Here is a 19,697-nt window from a genome sequence, read left to right on the forward strand (position 1 = left end):
CTAATGACATTGTTCAGATCCTGACTAAATTTAATTCTGGATAGTCATGTTTTGTGCCAATGCTGGTCTCATCAGGATGTGAACGAAAAGTTAATCTCGAAGCATACATCAAAGGTAATTTGGTTTTAGGTTTCCTTGTGAGAATGAGGAACAGGAGACACCATCATGTGAGTGCAAAAAATGAGGCTGAAATATTTGCACTATCTTCAGCCAAAAGGGCCAGATGGATGAGCCATCCAGCCTCCTTCTGAGGTCTTCAGCCTTCATTCATTCTGAGTGTTCAGAAACAGCAAAGGCTATAAGGTCCCAATAATTTTGAAGACTAGTTCTCCAGAACTAGCTGTGCCCCTAGCTTAACGGTTCCAGTAGCAGTGGCATCTATCCAACATTAAAAAAAATGCGCAATTGTGCCCTATTGTCTAATTTCTCAAATACCTTCCAATTTATTGGCCTATTTCAATTGATAGCAAAATGATTGAAAGAGCCCTCAGTGACGTAATAACCATGACACTTAATCACTGTTAACCCTCACTGTTGCAGTCTGAGTTCTGACATTTGAACTTTGTTGGACCACAGCCAAAACAGCTGAATTCCAGAGGAGTAATGAGAGTGGCTAACCTTTACAAACATGAAAGAGCTTGGATAAAATTAAAGCCAATGAGGATCAGGGAGAAACTCTCCAGTTATTAGGAGTTATGCCTGGTCCTGGAAGATGGTGGTGGTTGTTGAAGGCCAACCATCTCTGTTTTGTGGCATTGCTATAGAAGTTTCTCAGGGCTGTGAATCTGGCTCCATTATTTGCCTCATTAAATGGCTTTTCTTCTATCATGAGGTCACAAGGGAGGCGGAACATGCCATCTTCATCCAGTTAGGATTGATAATTGATAGTGGATGAAAGAAAAATGACCTGACATCAATTACTGAAATACCCAGTGAAGTGGGAAAGGATAGAAGGAGTAAAAGTTATTCCGATAGCTCTTCTATTCGTCAGTGTTTGATATTGACTAATTCATAGAAAAGATCCAATAATAAGCCACTGATAACATAATGTCATCAAAGTTTACACAATATTTTTGTAAAATTCATTAACAGTATATTTTCACTTTGGTTCTTGATATAACATATATTTTCAAATGTATGATCTAAGTTTCTTGCAGTAGAAAGTATACAGAATAGCTTTATTTTAAATGTGTACAATCATTTGAACTGAAAAGTCTCATTTCCACCATATTTGATTTCGCATTTTGACAGGTATTCCTGAGAACTCACTTTTACCTCCTAGTCGCCACACCCCAACGCCTGTTTGGGAGAACTTAGTATGGCCAATGCACCCAACCAACACATCTTTTGGGGTGTGAAAGGAAACCGGAGTGCCTGAAGGAAACAGACATGGGGAGAATATACAGACTCACTGTCTGTGCAGTGACCTATGCTGGGAATCAAACCTGGGTCTCTGGGTGCTAACCAGTGTGCCATTGTGCTGCCCTTAGGGTAATCTAATTGAGACATATCAGATTCTCAGGGGGCATTATAGAGTAGGTGCTGAGAGGATGTTTCCTCTAGTGAGAGAGTTAAGATCCAGAGGACATAACCTCAGAGTAAGAAGTTGCACATTAAGACAGAGATGAGGAGGAATTTTTTCTGAGGGTGGTTATTCTTTGGAATTCATTACTGCAGAGAGCTGTAAAGGCTGGGTTGTCGGGAATGTTTAAGGCTGTGATAGGTAGATTTTTAATCAGTAAAGGAATCAAGGGTTGTGGGGATAAGGGGGAATGTGGAGCTGAGGATAATCATTTCAGATCACTCATGACCTCACTGAATGATACAGCAGACTTTATGGGCTGAATAGCCTATATCTGCTCCTATGCCTATGGTTTATAAGGACTAAGTCATACAAGTTCTGGAAACGTTGCAAAATACAAGCAAATGAACATCAATCTACTTCATAGAACGACTGTTTAATGCTCCTGACTAGTTGACTATCTGAATGCTAAATTACTTTCACTAATCTGTGTCAATTTTGGATATTGGCCACTTTTGTAAATTTATAATCTGTAAAAAATTAACGCTGAATTATTGTGGCATCATTGAACTTGCATTATAATCTCTTATTGATTTTTGTCATTTAACCCTATCTATTAATGTTTAATTTAAAATGCTGCTAACTATGACTTTAAGGTTAATCAGCAATTGTTCATGACTTTGTTGTCTGACTTTTTTAGTAATCTATTAGAAAAGGTTAATTTGTTCACTTGGCTTGTGTGATCCTGAGGGAAATGTTAATAAAATCTGGTTGATGTAAGAAAGTTTGGTGAACTGAATTTAGGTGTAGTTAAGTTCTCGCCAAAGATGAGGTGATAATCCTAAAATGGTGCCTTGACAACTATTTAAATGGGTTGGGGTCTGGAATTTGACTGGTGCCTTGGTCAGGGTATCAATCTCTTACCTATTTTCCCTATCATCAGTCAAACTCGACTTGACTTCTGCACTCCATATGTATTTCATAAAATTATCTACTTTGTAATCTTTCTTTTAAGCAACTGGGCAAACCTTTCCTGGATTGCCATTGACTGAAACGTTTAGACTTGTAACTGATAATTAAACTGGATGATTCCAGTGAACTGTCAAACTTGTTTTCACATTAACTTAGGTTCTGACCTTAGTTAACTTTGGAAGAATCATGCCTAAAATTTTGAATTATAATGTTTTGCAGGAACACATAGAAATATTGATGTTCTTGCTTGAAAAAGGTGCTGATAAAGAAGCCAAGGATGATTATGGAATTACACCATTGTTTCTTGCTGCTCAGTATGGGAAGCTGGAAAGTGTGAGAGTTCTTCTACAACATGGTAATTGTTCCGAATCTTAATACTTCCGTCAATCACTAATTCTGGTAATTTTAGAATTGGCTATTTTGGAATTGCAGTTGCACTGTTTGTGTTGCTGTCCTCTAATGAGATTATTGCATTTCAGTCTCCAAAATTATGTAATTTCAATGTGAGTTAAAGTGGCTCAGTCCTTATGTCAGGAAACAGAATTAGTTTTAAGTAATCCGTATTTGTAGGTAATAGAAACAAGGCGTAGCTTTAAGTTTAATGTTGTGTTTCTGTGTAAGAAAGGGCTAAAACTTCAGTTAGCTCAATTTAAACAAATGTGCATGCATGTCTGTGGGTTTTGGTTTGATTTCAAACTGTATCTGCATTGTAATTTTAGGGTTTATGGCATGAAAACAAACTGAGTTTGATTGCTTAGCAATCAAGGGCCACCCTAGGTTAGAAGAACCCTTTTTTGGTTTAGATTTTAAGCTGGACCCAGAAACAGCTGGACAGGACCAGGGAGTTGCACGAAGCAGACTGTGCATAAGAACATAAGAAGTAGGAGCAGGAGTAGGCCATCTAGCCGTTCGAGCCTGTCCCGCCATTCAATAAGATCATGGTTGATCTGAAGTGGCTCAGTTCCACTTTCCTGCTTTTGCCCCATAACCCTTAATTCCCTTGTCTGCCAAAAACCTATCTACCCGTGTCTTAAATATATTTAGCGAGGTAGCCTCCACCACTTCAACGGGCAGAGAATTCCAGAGATTCACCACCCTGAGTGAAGGAGTTCCTCCTCAACTCTGTTCTAAACTGCCCCCCCCCCTTATCTTGAGGCTATGCCCTCTAGTCCTGCTGTCCTTTCCGAGTGGGAAGAATCTCTCTACCTCTACCCTATCCATCCCTTTCATTATCTTATACATCTCTATAAGATCCCCCCTCATCCTTCTAAACTCCAACGAGTAGAGACCCAGTCTATTTAGTCCTTCTTCATAGGCCAACCCCCTCATCTCCGGTATCAGCCTACTGAACCTCCTCTGCACTCCCTCCAAGGCCAAAATATCCTTACGCAAGTGTGGCAACCAAAACTGCACATAGTACTCCAGCTGCGGCCTCACCAGTGCCCTGTACAGTTGCAGCAAGACCTCCCTGCTTTTATATTCTATCCCCCTTGCTATAAAGGCCAGCATCCCATTTGCCTTCTTGATCAACTGCTGCACCTGCAGACTGGGTTTTTGCGACTCATGCACAAGGACCCCCAGGTCCCTCTGCACCGTAGCATGCTGCAGCTTTTCGCCCTTTAAATAGTAATCCCTCCTACTATTATTCCTGCCAAAGTGGATAACCTCACACTTGCTAACATTGTACTCCATCTCCCAGGTCCTCGCCCACTCGCTCAGCCTATCCAGATCCCTCTGCAGACTTTCCACACCCTCCGCATAATTTGCTTTTCCACTCATCTTTGTGTCATCAGCAAATTTTGTCACCCTATTCTCAGCCCCCTTCTCCAGATCATCTATATAAATAGTAAATAGCTGAGGCCCCAGCACCGATCCCTGCGGCACTCCGCTAGTTACCAACTGCCAATCAGAATAGCACCCATTGATACCAACTCTCTGCCTCCTATTAGACAACCAATCCTCTATCCACACTAACACCTTACCCCCAACTCCATGCCCCCTAACCTTCTGAAGGAACCTTTTGTGCGGCACCTTATCAAATGCCTTTTGAAAATCGAGAAACACCACATCCACCGGTTCCGCTCTGTCTACCGTACTAGTCACATCCTCATAGAATTCCAATAAATTCGTCAAACACGACTTCCCCTTAACAAATCCGTGCTGCGTCTGCTCTATCAAACCATTCTTTCCTAGGTGCCTCGCTATTTCTTCTTTGATGACGGATTCAAGCATTTTTCCAACAACAGATGTTAAACTAACTGGCCTATAATTCCCTGCCTTTTGCCTGCTACCTTTTTTAAACAGCGGCGTAACATTAGCCGTTTTCCAATCTTCCGGCACTTCCCCGGAATCCAGCGAAGTTTGGCAAATAATCACTAAGGCATCTACTATCACCTCTGCCATTTCCTTCAGAACCCTGGGGTGCATTCCATCCCATTTTTATTTTATATATTTACTTTATATATTTTATATAAAAGGACACAAAGTCTCGAAATCAGGAAGACGGTTAAGTTAAAGGAACAAGACGTTGAATAAGATCATGTTCAGGGGTGCTGAGAGTTAAGGAGAGACTCAAGAAGTAAAAAGCCAAACATCTCAGGTAAATCAAACATTTGGTGACACCTTAATACAGTCTGTGAAGCAATGTGTTGCCATGGTTGGATACCTGAGAGGTTGTGTGCAATCTTGAATGCATGTGGCAATCCAAGGCGGAGGAGCACTGAAAGATTGAAATCTTTGGAAGTGGATTTTTGGTGAAGACACCTGAGAGAAAGAGTTGTTTGGAGGGAAGATTCCAAGGTGTAATTTTTTCGAGAGTGGAGTTTGGGACTACTTCAGCTTTGACAAGGATCATCTGGACTCAACCTCAGCTCTTTTCTCTCCTTACAGACGTTGCCAGATCTGCTGAGATTTTCCAGCATTTTCTCTTTTGGTTATTTATTTAGAACCACTTTGGTGGAAGTCAGATCCTAGTGCTGGGGGAAAGGATTTGTTCATAATACTTCTGCTGAAAGTTTATTTTCTACAATTTGGAGGACTTCTGCATTACAGCACGATAGCTGGTTCCTGGTTTGGCTAAGATAGGACCTTGGATGAGAACCTGCATCACCATACTGTTGAAAGACCTGTAGCTAGAAAACAAAGTGGGCAGCACTCACTGCAGGCACTACCTGCATTAAAGTATATAAGAAGAGGCAGTATTTCCTTGATGTGTTCAAACAGCAGCTTTTCTGGAGGCTGAGATTGTTGAGACAGCTTTGGCCAACAAATGCAGTGTCTTGGACTTGTTGCCTGTTGGACATACCTGGTGGTCATGTGTTACCATACAGCCATTACAGCACAGAAGGAGATTGTACTGCCCATCAATTTCATGCTGGCTCTGTAGAGCAACCCTTCTGTATCCTTGTAGCCCTGCAAATTTATTATCCTTAAGTGCTCATCCAATTTCCTTTGTCTGCACTTCCATCGCCCTCATTGGTGATGCGTTCTAGGTCATTATTACTTGTGTAAGATGCTTCTTCCTTACATCCTCCAAGCACTGATTGTTCAAAGCCTTAAATCTTTGTTCCCTAGTCCTTGTGCCATTAGCTAATGGGAATAGTTTTTTTTGTCTACTTTAGTATAATGTTAGCAAGGAGTATAATGTTAGCAAGTGTGAGGTTATCACTTTGGCAGAAATAATAGTAGGAGGGATTATTATTTAAAAGGCAAAAAGCTGCAGCATGCTACAGTGCAGAGGGACCTGGGGGTCCTTGTGCATGAGTCGCAAAAACCCAGTCTGCAGGTGCAGCAGGTGATCAAGAAGGCGAATGGAATGTTGGCCTTTATAGCGAGGGGGATAGAATATAAAAGTAGGGAGGTCTTGCTGCAACTGTACAGGGTACTGGTGAGGCCGCAGCTGGAGTACTGTGTGCAGTTTTGGTCGCCGCACATGTGGAAGGATATATTGGCCTTGGAAGGAGTGCAGAGGAGGTTCACTAGGCTGATACCGAAGATGAGGGGGTTGGACTATGAAGAGAGACTATATGGAGTGGGTCTGTACTCGTTGGAGTTTAGAAGGATGAGGGGGGATCTTATAGAGACATATAAGATAATGAAGGGGATGGATAGGGTAGAGGTAGAGCGATTCTTCCCTCTTAGGATAGCAGGACTAGAGGGCACAGCTTCAAGATAAGTGGGGGGGGAGTGCAGTTTCGATCAGAGTTGAGGAGGAACTTCTTCACTCAAAGGGTGGTGAATCTCTGGAATTCTTTGCCAGTTGTTTAAGTCACGGGTAGATAGGTTTTTGATGGACAAGGGAATTAAGGGCTATGGGGAGAAGGCAGGAAAGTGGAACTGATCCACTTCAGATCAGCCATGATCTTATTGAATGGCGGAGCAGGCTCAAAGGGCTAGATGGCCTACTCCTGGTCCTATTTCTTATGTTCTTATATAAACCTGTCACAATCTTGTACAACTCTGCCAGATCTCCCAATCTTTTGTTCCAAGCAGAAAAACCCCCGGTTTCTCTAGCCAAACCTTGTAGCTAAAATCCTTCCTCCCTGGAACTATTCTGGTAAATCTCTTCTGCACCTTCTCAAGGCTCCTCACATCCTTCCACGAACTCTAGTTATGGCCTAACCAGACCTTCATAAATATTAACTATAGCTACCGTACTTTTGAACCCAATACTTAGTTTATAAAGCTTAAGATTCAATATGCTTTGCTAACTATTTCCCTAATCCGTCTGCCAAAATGCATCACCTTGCAGTTTTGTGTATTAATACCACTTGTTTGCCCATTCTGCTGGTTGCTAAGGTTGCCATTGCCCTCAATTTTTAATCTGTGGATCCTTTCCTGGGCTCTCACAAATGATATCCTTGTAAACAGCCTACAAACGCATACTACAAATGACTTGTTTGCCATGCTAGCAATTTTATAGATTTCTTCTGCAGTCATGCCAATCAGAATGACGTGTCTGCTAGCTTCCCATGATCCCAGGGTGTCATTGAGTACACGTGTGGCAGTCCAGCTTTAGATGCATGCATAATGGCCCAGTTAGAAGTTCCTGTCAGCCAGCCTTTTAAAAAGGCATCTGAGCTCTGTGTGAAAAGGCAACCTGCTGTCTACCTCCTTAAACAGTTAAGTTAATAAATAATACAGTCTAAACAAAGTATCGGTTTGGGTATTAATTTTAAAGATAAATCAAGTACTGAAAGCAAAATATAGAAGGAAATAATTAGAGACTTGTTAGAGATCAGAGAACATCACTTTGATGGGAGGAATCAAAAGGTAAATTATTATCTAAATGGAGAGAGACTACAGGTGAGCGGAGTAGAGAGGGATCTAGGTGTTCTAGTGGATAAATCACAAAAAGCTAGCAGCTAGGTCTAACAAGTAGTTAAGGTAAACGTCATTTTGGCCTTTATTGCAAAGGCGTTTAAAATTGGGGAGGCTCTCTTGCAATTGTACAGGGTATTGGTGAGGCCTCACCTAAAATACTGTGTACAGTTTTGGTACCCTTACTTAAAATAGGATAAAGTAACCTTGGAGGCAGTCCAAAAGAGATTCACCAATCTAATTCCTGCGTGGAGAGGGTTCTCCTATCTAGAGACTCAATAGTCTGGGTCTGTATTCCTTGGAGTTTATAAGAGTGACGGGTGACCTTATTTAAACGTACAAGATCCTGAGGGAGCTTGACAGATACATCCTGAGGTGTTTTCATGAGTGGGAGAGTCTCGAACAAGGGGACATATCTACAAGATAAAGGGCCGATCATTTAAAACTGAGGTGTGTAGAAGTTTCCTTGTGCAGACGTTTGCGAATCTCTGGAATTTTCTGCCACAAAAAGTGGAGGAGGCTGGATTATTATAAGTATTCAAAGTGGAGGTGGATAAATATTTGATAGATTGAGGAATAGTGGGCCATGGGGAAATGGCACAGAAAAGAAGTTAAGGCTGGCATAGAGCCATCATGATCGTATGGAATGGCAGGGTAGGCTTAAAAGGCCAGGTGGCTACTGCTACTTCTATTTCTTGTGTTCTTGTTTATTGCAAGGGAAATAGAAAATATAAGTAGGGATGTTTTGCTACATATGTACAGGTCATTGGTGAGGCCATGTCTAGAATATGGTGTACAGTTTTGGTCTCCTTATTTAAGAAAGGACATGGAAGAAAGGTTCACTTGACTGATTTCCTAGGAAGAGGAAGTTATCCAATGAAGGAAGTTTGGGCTTGTATCCATTGGAATTTAGAGGAATGAGAAGTGATCTTCTTGGATCATACAAGATCATGGGAGACTTGGCAGGGTGTATGCTGAAAGAATGGTGGGTTGGCCATTCACAAACCTTCTCACCATGGATCTAATCTGGAAGTTGGCAGGGTCTCCATCTTCCTGTCTGATTTTTTAAAAAAATTCCCCCATCCTCTGCAACAAACCCACCATGGTGAGGGCACAAGATCCTGACATTACAATGGTGACTGTATTTTAAGAAGTACTTAATCAGTCATGAAGAGTTTGGTTGTGTAAAGCTCTATATAAATGACACTTCCTTTTCTGTAACTTTCTGTAGTCACATCATTTGTGGGACATGGGATATGGATCTTCATGATGCATTCACCTCATGAAGTTTAGTGAGACTGATGTGGCTAAAAGCCTGAAAAAATAGGTTCCATATTGTACTATAATCCTCTGTGCTAAGTTTTCAATGGAACCAGCCTCAATGTTAATGTTAAAATGAAGTAATCTTTGGAACTATCAGTTCTGGTTGCAAATCTTAAAAATTGCCATCAGCAGCAATTTGTACTGGTTTGTTGAACCTGAATTATCTTTAGGAAATCAGACAAAAAATTAGAACCACTAAAAGTAAATGCAAAAGAACCTCAGCAGCAGTTAATATTACTGGACTCTATTGTTATCTAAATGTGTTTTTGCTAACTTGCTTTTAGGGTTAACTTGTGTTTGTAATAGCATTTGGTTTGCTGAAAGAAGAAGAGCTAAATGTGTTATATATTAAAATCATTAGAATCAAAATCCCTGGGGTAGAGCAGTTCACATATAAGACAGAGTATGCCTGGGAGAAGAGACATATCCATCAGAGAAGAGGCACGGAAATTTAGTGGAACCTGAATCTGCTGGGTTTCTATCTATTATAGTATCCACCTGAAATTCTAATCAGTTTGGAAGTTGGGTGAAATATTCTGCACTGCACCCCTTAAGTCTGCTTTGGAGATCTTGTGGGGCCATTGTGTGGCCTCCCTCGCAAATTCTAGCTAGCAACTGTGGTCCCAGAGTTGGCATGAATTCTGTTGGGAGACTACTAAAAGCCCCCAAAGAATTTGCAAACTCAATGTAATTAATTCAAGCAGCAAGTTCAAAAAGCTGAACAACTGTATACTTCAGGTGCTCCTGAATTTTGATTTCATCCCATGTAAGCTGCTGGGCGAAGTGTCACTACCTGTTGTTTGCTACATTGGCTCCAAAATAGCCTTTTTAGTTTTGACTGATTTCTTCCAAAATGTAGATTAAGTTCAACATTAAAATAAAAGCAAAATACCGTGGATGCAAAGTTTTACTCACTTTTACAGCTTTTATTTAATTTCTACTTTCAGGGTTGCCCCTTCTCACCTGACGAAGGGGCAAATCCCGAAAACTAGAGGCGTTTACTACCAAATAAACCTGTTGGACTTCAACCTGGTGTTGTGAGACTTCTTACTGTCTTGAAAAACTTAAGTTCTAAGGTAGCTGTGTTTACTCTCCAGTGGTAATACTGAACCACCCCATGAATTCGTTTCGAGGTGTCCAACCCAGTACCATCCCCAAACTTCCACTCAATTAAGAACATAAGAACTAGGAACAGGAGTAGGCAATTCAGCCCCTCAAGCCTGTTCAGTTGTTCAATATGATCGTGGCTGATCTCATCTCAGCCTCAACTCCACTTTCCTGCCTGTTCTCCAAAACTCTTCAAGCCATTACTAATCAAAAATCTGTCTATCTCCCAAAATTTATTCAACGTCCTGACATCCACCACACCCTGGAGTAGCGAATTCCATAGATCATTACCCTTTTAGAGAAGTAGTTTCTCCTCATCTTTGTTTTAAATCTGCTACTCCTATGATCTTTGATTTGATTTATTATTGTCACATGTATTTTCAGTGAAAAGTATTGTTTCTTGCGTACTGTGCAGACAATGCATACGTTCATAGAGAAGGAAATGAGAGAATGTAGAATGCATTCTTACAGTCAAAGCTAGGGTGTAGGGAAAGATCAGCTTAAACAAGACAAGTCTATTCAAAAGTTTGTCAGCAGCAGGGAAGAAGCTGTTCTTGAGTTGATTGGTACGTGACCTCAGACTTTTGTATCTTTTTCCTGACGGGAGAAGGTGGAAGAGAGAATGACCAAGGTGTGTGGGTTCCTTCATAATGCTGGCTGTTTTGTTGAGACAGCGGGAAGTGTAGACAAAGTCAATGGATGGGAGGCTGGTTTGCATGATGGATTGGGCTACATTCACGACCTTTTGTAGTTCTTTGCGGTCTTGGGCCGAGCATGAGCCATGCCAAGCTGTGATACAACCAGAAAGAATACTTTCTATGGTGCATCTGTAAAAGTTGGTGAGAGTCTTAGCTGACATGCCAAATGTCCGTAGTCTTCTGAGAAATTAGAGGCATTGGTGGGCTTTTTTAACTATAGTGTTGGCATCGGGGGGGTGGGGGGGAAGAGAATCAGGACAGGTTGAGAAAACTTGAAGGCTGGACCCTTCCTCCCCATTGATGGAGACAGGGGCATGTTTTCCTTTACGCTTTCTGAGTCGATGACAATTTCCCTCGTTTTGTTGAAATTGAGGGAGAGATTATTGTTGCTGCACCAGTTCACTAGATTCTCTATCTCATTTCTGTACTCTGTCTCGTCATTGTTTGAGATCCGACCACTACGGTGGGGTCGTCAGCAAACGTGAAAATTGAAGTGGAGGAGAATTTGGTGGCCACACAGTCATAGGTGTATAAGGAGTGTAGTGGGGGGCTGAGAAAGCAGCCTTATGGAATACCAGTGTTGAGGATGATTGTGGAGGAGGTGTTACCTATCCTTACTGATTGTGGTCTGTGAATTGAGAAGTTCAGGATCCAGTTGCAGAGGGAGGTGCTGAGGCCCAGGCCACGGAGTTTAGAGATGAGTTTCGCCAGAATAATGATGTTGAAGGCTGAGCCTGACTTAGGAGTCTGTTGTAGGTGTTCTTGTTATCTAGGTGTTCCAGGGTTGAGTGCAAGGCCAAAGAGATGGTGTCTGCTGTGGACCTATTGCGGTGATAGGCAGAATTTAGTGGATCCAGGTAGTCCTGAGGCTGGAATTGATTTGTGTTATGACTTGGCTTTTGAAGCCCTTCATAATGATGGATGTCAGAGCCACTGTATATCCACTCTACATCTACCCTGTCAATCCCTTTTGTCATCTGATACACCTCAATTCGATCTCCTCTCATTCTCTTCATTAGATAAACCTCTCATCTCTGGAATCAATCTAGAAAACCTCCTCTGAACTACCTCCAATGCAACTGTATTCCTTCTTAAGCAAGGGAACTGAAACTGTGCACAATACTCCAGGTGCAGTCTCATTAATGCCTTGTGCAGTTGCAGCAACACTTTCATACTTTTATATTCAATTCCTTTAGCAATGAATGCCCAAATACCATTTACCTTCCTTGTAATCTGCTGTACCTGCATACTAGTTTTCTCTGATTCACGTGTGAGGATACCAATATCCCTCTGCACTGAAGCGCTCTGAGGTTTTTCTCCATTTAGACAATAAGTTGCTTTTCTATTTTTCTAAGCAAGATGGATGATCCATATTAAACTCCATCTGACAAATTTTGGCCCTCTTACCGAACCTATCCATATCCATTTGTAATTTTTAAATTTCCTCATTGCACATTACTATCCTTCTATTTTAGTGTCATTTGCAAATTTGGCTACAGTAACTTCCATCTTGGAACTTAAGTTTTTGGCCCTGGTGCCTTTCAAGACAGTAAAAAGTCTCACAACACCAGGTCAAAGTCCAACAGGTTTATTTGGTAGTAAACGCCACTAGCTTTCGGGATTTGCCCCTTTGTCAGGTGAGAAGGGGCAACCCTGAAAGCTAGTGGTGTTTACTACCAGATAAACCTATTGGACTTTAACCTGGTGTTGTGAGACTTCTCACTGTGTTTACCCCAGTCCCAACGCCGGCATCTCCACATCATGCCTTTCAAGATCAGTCAGTACACAGGTAGACACAGGAGGTGATTAACATTGTAACTGACCTCCTAAGATGAAGCTTAACTTGGCTACTGTTATAGGCAGGTAAGAACATTTGCTGTTTAGACAGTGTATGAAACAGATGCTATCTGAAGGATCACAAGTGCAGGAACCCATTTAGCTCCAGTAGCATAATTATGAGTTAGAACTTCTCTGTCCTGAAGAGAAAATTCTAGGCTTTGATCTTTGTGCTCTTCTCTCCATTTGGCCACGCACTTGATCTTGTGAAACTCGTGTTTTCATTGGTGCCAGGAGATCGAAGCAAGTGTGCAGTAGCAGTCCCGCAGGAATACTGGAGATGCATTAATCATAGCATTTGGCATGTTTCAGTATGTCATCGGAAATGTATCCGAGTGTTTTCGAATACAGTGATGACCTTGAAGCACGTTTCATGGTTTGAACAAATTTTATTTCTCTACCCTGTCCCCGTTACTACACCCCCCTCACTACCCCCCTCATCCTCGCCCACTTACCCCCCCCCCCAATGCTATTCTGCCCCTGGCTATTCTCCCCCACCCCGCTATTCTCCCCCCGGCTATTCTCCCCCCTCATTCCCCCCCCCCCATTCCCCCCTGCTGCTATCCTCTCCCCGCTATTCCTCCTCCCCCCTTCCCCCCCCCCTTCAAACATCAGTCTGGAAGTAAAGGACCAAATCTGCCTACCAACTGGTAGTCTATAGAGCAATAGTTGTGTCTGCTCTGCTGTACATGTGCGAGAGACTGTGGCCTTGGGAAACCTCTGAACATCAGATGGCAGAGAAAAAAAAAATCACAAATTGAGGTACTCACCTGAGCTGACAAGTCAAGCATCCAAACTACATTGAATTAGTCACAAATGAGTTGGGCTGGTTATGTAGCCAGAATGCCTGATGCTCGCTTATCATAGCAAATCTACTATGGAGAGCTTGAGTCTGGAGTGCAGTCAATGAAAGTGCTACAGTGACACTCTGAAGGCACCTAGGAGTATTAGTATCAAACTAGAGCCCTAGGAAAAGTTCGCCCAGGGATCATGTCACTGAGTGCAACCCAATAAAGGCCTCCTCAGAAAGCAAGCATATTTCAGAGATGAAGAGAGGTGAGGAGAGGTAATCCCGAGCCAGGAATTTGTCCAAAACTCCATCTTCTTTGGAATCCTATCTAATTTTTAGAAGAATCTTCCACACGTATTATCCACTGGAACACTGCCAAGCACACTAAATGGTAAAAATGGGCAACTTCACTTCAAAGGATGAACAAGAGGACTCCCAATTTAGCAATAATATTTCGCTCCATCTCCTGTTTTGATTTTAAGTACAGTACTGGTGCCAACATTTAGCACTCCTACGTTCAATGCAGAGCAAAGTTTACTTAGTAAGCCCATGAATGTTGTTGCTGACTTAGTGTACAGTTTCTGAAGGTCTATATTCCTTAGCATATGAGGCTGCCTAAACAGATTTCACTCAGCAGCTTCACAACAGATATTCTTCCCAGAAATGAAACATCTTGTGTTATCTCATCACCATGTTTGTTTAGCTGCAAATTCTTACCAAACATTGCACACTGTGCATCAACAGAATTTCCTCTTGGAGAAATATGCCACTGTTTATATTGTAGAGCCATTGAGTGATTGTTTAAAATTAAAGGTAGAATCATAGAATCCCTACAGTGCAGGAGGCCACTCGGCCCATCGAGGCTGCACCGAAAACAATCTTACTCGCACTTTATTTTCGTAACCCACATATTTACCTTGCTATTCCCCCTGACGTTAAGGGGCAATTTAGCATGGCTAATCAACCTAAGTTACAAATCTTTGGAGTGTGGGAGGAAACCGGAGCACCCAGAGGAAATCCACGCAGACATGGGGAGAATGTGCAAACACCACACAGACTAGTGACCCAGGGTTGAAATTGGACCTGAGCCCCTGGTGCTGTGAGGTAGCAGTGCTAACCACAATGCCACTGTGCCGCTCATTAAAATAGTTTTGGTCTAAATGATCCCTCCTTTATCCATATCACTTTCCAGCTTCCCTGTATCTTCCCACACCTTACCATTCTACCTAATTTAGGTGCGATCTCAAAAGATTTTACTGATAATTTTGATCACAGGCTCCAACGAGAGTGGAAAAGAAATATTGTTAGCTTTAGTAAAATTGTTTTTCTTTCAATCCTCCACACAGTGGTGCTGGTGAGACATTTTCGATATATTCTATAAATTTATGCATTGTTAAAATGTTATTTTATCACTCTAATTTTAAATTGCTGCTGATGTTTTTGCATAACAATGGAGAATGACATTGAAATAAAGAATATCTGGAATGAACGGGAAACAGATATAAAATGTAAAACAATAAATGGCATTCTGATCCTCTGCCAGCTTATTTGAAACTCATAAAATGCAGCGCATGGCATGCCGTGCTGCTATGTGTCCCCAGTCTGTCTTCCATTTTACCAGGGTTTGTGGAGGTGTTGGGCCTTCCTTGGGCCTTTTGAGACTCTTGAATAGCTAATTAAAGGCCACAAGTGCCTCATCCCACCATGTAGCTATTTTACTGCAGCAGGGCTTGTCCAGGCCAAGTGGGGAGCTCCAGTTGCATGGGCTGGAGAGGTGGGGAGGGGGAGGAATCTTCTGTGCCACCGTAAGCCATACTTCCTTTTATCCCTCCCAGTTTACCCCCAGACTTTTAATCCCATCCTCTGTAAGCTCCTTACTGCCCTGCTGCAGCCTACTAGCCAAGCCCCACCAATATCAGGACTTGCCTATAGTCTAGCCTTCATTACCCTTCTCCTTTGGTGATTACCTGCAGTCCCAGCAGTGGCCATTGCTTGAATCTGGTGCTGCTGGGATTGCAGAGCTGCCAGTTATCAAATGGGCAGGCATTTCTCAGGTGGGACTTCCTTTCCAGATGATAGCCACGGTCTTGCCCTTAGCCAGTTAATGCCCCACCAAATGTGGAACATTTGGCAAGGCAGGAAATGCCACCATCCAAAAAATCCTGCCAAATGGAGTAACATTAATAAAGTACTATTGAATCATTATTTGATTTTATTCAGAAGAAATAGACTTTTTGGTGACAACATGTTGTACAATTGTTTTCTAATAGATTGTTGTCATTTGCAGATATTCTCATTTATAGCTGTACATTAGAAGTTATTATGCTCCTTTTAAAAAAGAGATTGGTTTATAAATTGCAATGTTCAAGTCCAGAAATTTTACTGACAGCAAATAAAATGGCAGGCATGAAATTATTTTTAAAAAGGCATTCATTTTGTTTCCACCTTGCCTGCAAAGCATTTACTCATTTGGGGATGATTTCTCAGAAATTGGGCACTCACCTGTATCTTGCTGCAGTTACCACTGTTCAAGTCTGATCCTTGGTGGTCAATGTTGGTCATGGTAAGGGAGGGGAGAAGAGGATTTGGACCTTAGCTAAATCCTGAGTTCTCATAACATTGACAGATATGCACTGTCAGCATCTGCTTAGCAATCGGGACTGCAACTTGTTTGAAAGCAAAGAACCCAAATAAGAAAGCTGACAGTCAGCATGTGACTGCTGGCAAGAAACTGCAGCCTGAGATAAATTAAGAACAGGAGTTTTTTTCCTAACAAAATACAGAAACTCTTTGAGCTGCTGAAATGTGTCAGACTGACCTTTTGACGTCACTTTTAGTTTCCATAGCAATTGAGATTTTTTGAAAGGTTGAACTAATATACATATTGTATATTATTTTTGAAAAAATTGAAGAAGATTTTATATCGTTCTGTCTCCCTGAAAGTAATGTTTGCCAGTGCATTCTACTCTGAAAATGCTGTTTTCATACTTAATAACACTGCACACAAATGAGAACAAAAATGGCATAAAATTGAACTTGATTTTTTTTACATCTGCTATCGCTGTCAAATGTACCACGTGATGATTTAGCTGTCGAGCAAAATAGATATGTCCAGTATAAAAGCTGGAACCAACAGCAGCAACTTATTTCCATGGTGCCTTTACCAAAATTAAATATCCCAAAGCACTTTACAAGAATGTCAGAGAGCAAAATTTGACACAAACCACGCAAAGAGTTATTAGGCCAGATGACCAAAATCTTGGTAATACAAGCAGATTTTAAGCAATATTTTCACAGAGCGGTTTAAGGAGCATGATCCTGAACTTGGGGGGGCCCTGATAAGTGAAAGTATGTCATTACGAATGGAGGAGAAAAAAAAATCAGGAAGAGTGAAATGTGCAACTATTTTGGAAGGCTCTGGGACTAGCAGAGATTGGAGCTGGGGAAGGGGCAAAGTATTAATGGGTTTGAAAATAAGATTGAGAATTTTAAAATTGCGACATTACTTCATCTGGAGTAGTGCAGGCCAATTAGCTTGGGTGATGGGTAAATAACATTTGATGCTAGTTAAGACACAGGTAGCAGAGATTTTGAATGACCTTGAGATGATAGAGTAGAATGTAGGAGGCAGACCAGGAGTTCGTTGAAAGAGTCAAGTTTAGAGGCAACACGACACAGGTGAAAACTTTAGCAACAGCTGTGTTGCGACTGAGGTGAAATAGGTCAATGAATGCTATCGAAATGAAAACTGATGGTCTTGGTGCAAATACATGGTTGGATGCTGGTTCAAATATGACATCAACATTACAAAAAATCTGGTTCAGTTTCAGACATGTGCCTGGGAGAGGAATGGAGTGAGTAGCTAGGGAACAGAATTTATAGCAGGAACTGAAGACAGCGGCTTCAGACTTGGTATTTAATTGGAGTAAATTTCTGTTCATCAAGTACAGAATGATCATCTAGCACTCGGCATGCTGAAAATGAAGTGTCAAACTGGTAAAGCTACCACACAGGACTACCTGCATGCTAAACAGTTGAAGCAGCATGCAATATCACAAAGCGATCAGTGGATCAGATCAAAGCTGTTGCCATCCTGCCATATTTTCTGGAGTAACATGTTGTGGAACTGATAAAGAGGTAAAGGTATTTAGATCTAGCATTGTGTAATGAGACAGGGTTCATTAATAATCTTGAGAAAAATGTGATAATACAATTGAATTCCATTTTAAATTTGAAAACTACCTACTCCAGTCCCAAACAAAATTCTAGAACTTAACCAAAACCAATTACATTGGTATGAGAAGAGAGTTGGCCAAGGTTGATCGGGTAAATAGACCAGAAGGTTTGGAGATAAATGGACTAAAAGATACGGAGATAAATGTTTCCTACTTATAAAGAAACAAGTCAAAATACTTTTCAATGGAATGTGTCAAAAACATAGCAAGCAAAATCCATCAGTGGCTTACTAAGGGAATTAAGGATGGTATTAGATTAAAGGTAGAGGCTTATAACATGGAAAAGAATAGTGGTAACATGAACATGGGAATGTTTTAGAAACCAGCAAAGGAAAGTTGATAAAAAGGGGAAAAATAGAATTTGAGTAAGCTAGCCAGGAATATCAAAACCGATTTTAAGCACTTTTGCAAGTATATAAACAAAAAGAGAAGCTAAAATAGACCAAAATAAACATTGGTGTCTTAGAACAGAGACAGGGGAATGAGGAAATGGCAGAGATATTCAACAAATATTTTGTCTGTCTTCGTAGCAGAAGACACAATTACACACCCAAACCAGAGTGTAACCTAAGGGCTAATAAGAATGAGAAACTTGATGTAATTAATATCAGCAGAGAAAATATATTGAAGAAATTTAAGGGACTAAAATCTAACTGATCCAAAGAATGTGATGGGAAATTACCAACGATTCTCAAAGAGGTAGCTGCAGAATGAGTGAATGTGCTGGCTTGGATTTTCCAAAACTCCCTAGGTTCTAGAGCAGCCCCAATAGATTAGAAGTTAGGAAATGTAACTACTATTCAAGAAAGGACAAAAAAGAAAAGCTGGAACTGCAGACCAGATAATCTGACATCAGTCATTGAGGAAGTTCTGGAATCTCTTGAAAAGAAGGCCATAACAATATACTTTGGAAGTCATGGTTTCTCAAAAGGGAAGTGAAAAATTTGAGGAATTTATAAGAGCTTTATTAGGATTGTAACTAGTAGATTGGATAAAGGGGAACAGGTAGATGTAGTAAAGTTGGATTTTAGAAAGACATGCAGAAAATTAATAGAAAAGATAAAGGTGAATGGAATAGGGAGTTTTACATATTATCATTGATGGCGGTTAATGGACAGGGAACAGAATGAGGGTAAATGGGGCATTTTCAAGTTAACAGGCTTCTCTGATTTGTGGAGTGCCGCAAGGAAAGGATCGGTGATGGTGTCACAGCTGTTTGCAGTCTATATTAATGGAGTGGATGAAAAGATAGAGAGTAATGTACCTAAGCTGAGGTTATAAAGCTAAGCAGTGATGTAAGCTGTGAGGAGTAAAGAAAGCAGTCGCAAAGAGATATAGACATGTTAAATGAGTGGGCAAAAAGGCAGATTGAGTAAGATGTGGGGAGGTGTGACACGATTGGCTTTGGTGTAAAAAAGAAAAGGCATGAAACTTGATGTTCAGAGATACATAGAGGTACTTATAGAAGGAGTGTCAAGTTGGCATGCAGGTGTAGCAAGCAATTAGGAAGAAAAATATGTTTTTTTTATTGCTAGGGGATTTAAGTACAAGAATAAGGAAACCTTGCTACAACTATATTGGCTTTGGTGAGACAGTGCTGGGTATAATGTGTGCAGTTTTGTTCTCCATATTAAAGAAAGGATGTACTTGCAATGGAGGCAGTGTGACGAAAGATCATTAGATTAGTTTCTAGTATGAGAGGGTTGTCCAATGAGAGGCTGAACAAATTGGGCTTAGAAAAAGAAAGGTTATCTGACTGAAACATTCAAGATTTTGAGGGACTTGCTAGTGTACTAACTGACAGATTGTTTCTCCTGGCTGAAGAACTTAGAATATGGTGCACTATCTCCAGCTTAGAGACCAATCATTTAAGACTAATATGAGAAATTTCTTCA

At 41.1% G+C, this 19,697-nt stretch overlaps 1 protein-coding gene across 6 annotated transcripts in view; it reads left to right on the forward strand.

The window, feature by feature from the left end:
- Nucleotides 1-19,697, forward strand: part of asb3 (ankyrin repeat and SOCS box containing 3) — an 84,711-nt gene that overhangs the window by 19,955 nt on the left and 45,059 nt on the right. For all 6 annotated transcript variants that reach the window (XR_013888269.1, XM_080200466.1, XM_080200462.1 and 3 more), the window contains exon 5: nt 2,714-2,849. Coding sequence is in view for 5 of the 6 variants with exons in the window: in XM_080200466.1 (XP_080056592.1) it covers nt 2,714-2,849 (136 nt within the window). In the remaining variant the exon portion in view is untranslated. The remainder of the gene's footprint in view (nt 1-2,713; nt 2,850-19,697) is intronic.

Source organism: Carcharhinus amblyrhynchos, chromosome 12 (assembly GCF_965287045.1).
Source record: "Carcharhinus amblyrhynchos chromosome 12, sCarAmb.v2.hapA, whole genome shotgun sequence".
Lineage (NCBI taxonomy): Eukaryota > Metazoa > Chordata > Chondrichthyes > Carcharhiniformes > Carcharhinidae > Carcharhinus > Carcharhinus amblyrhynchos.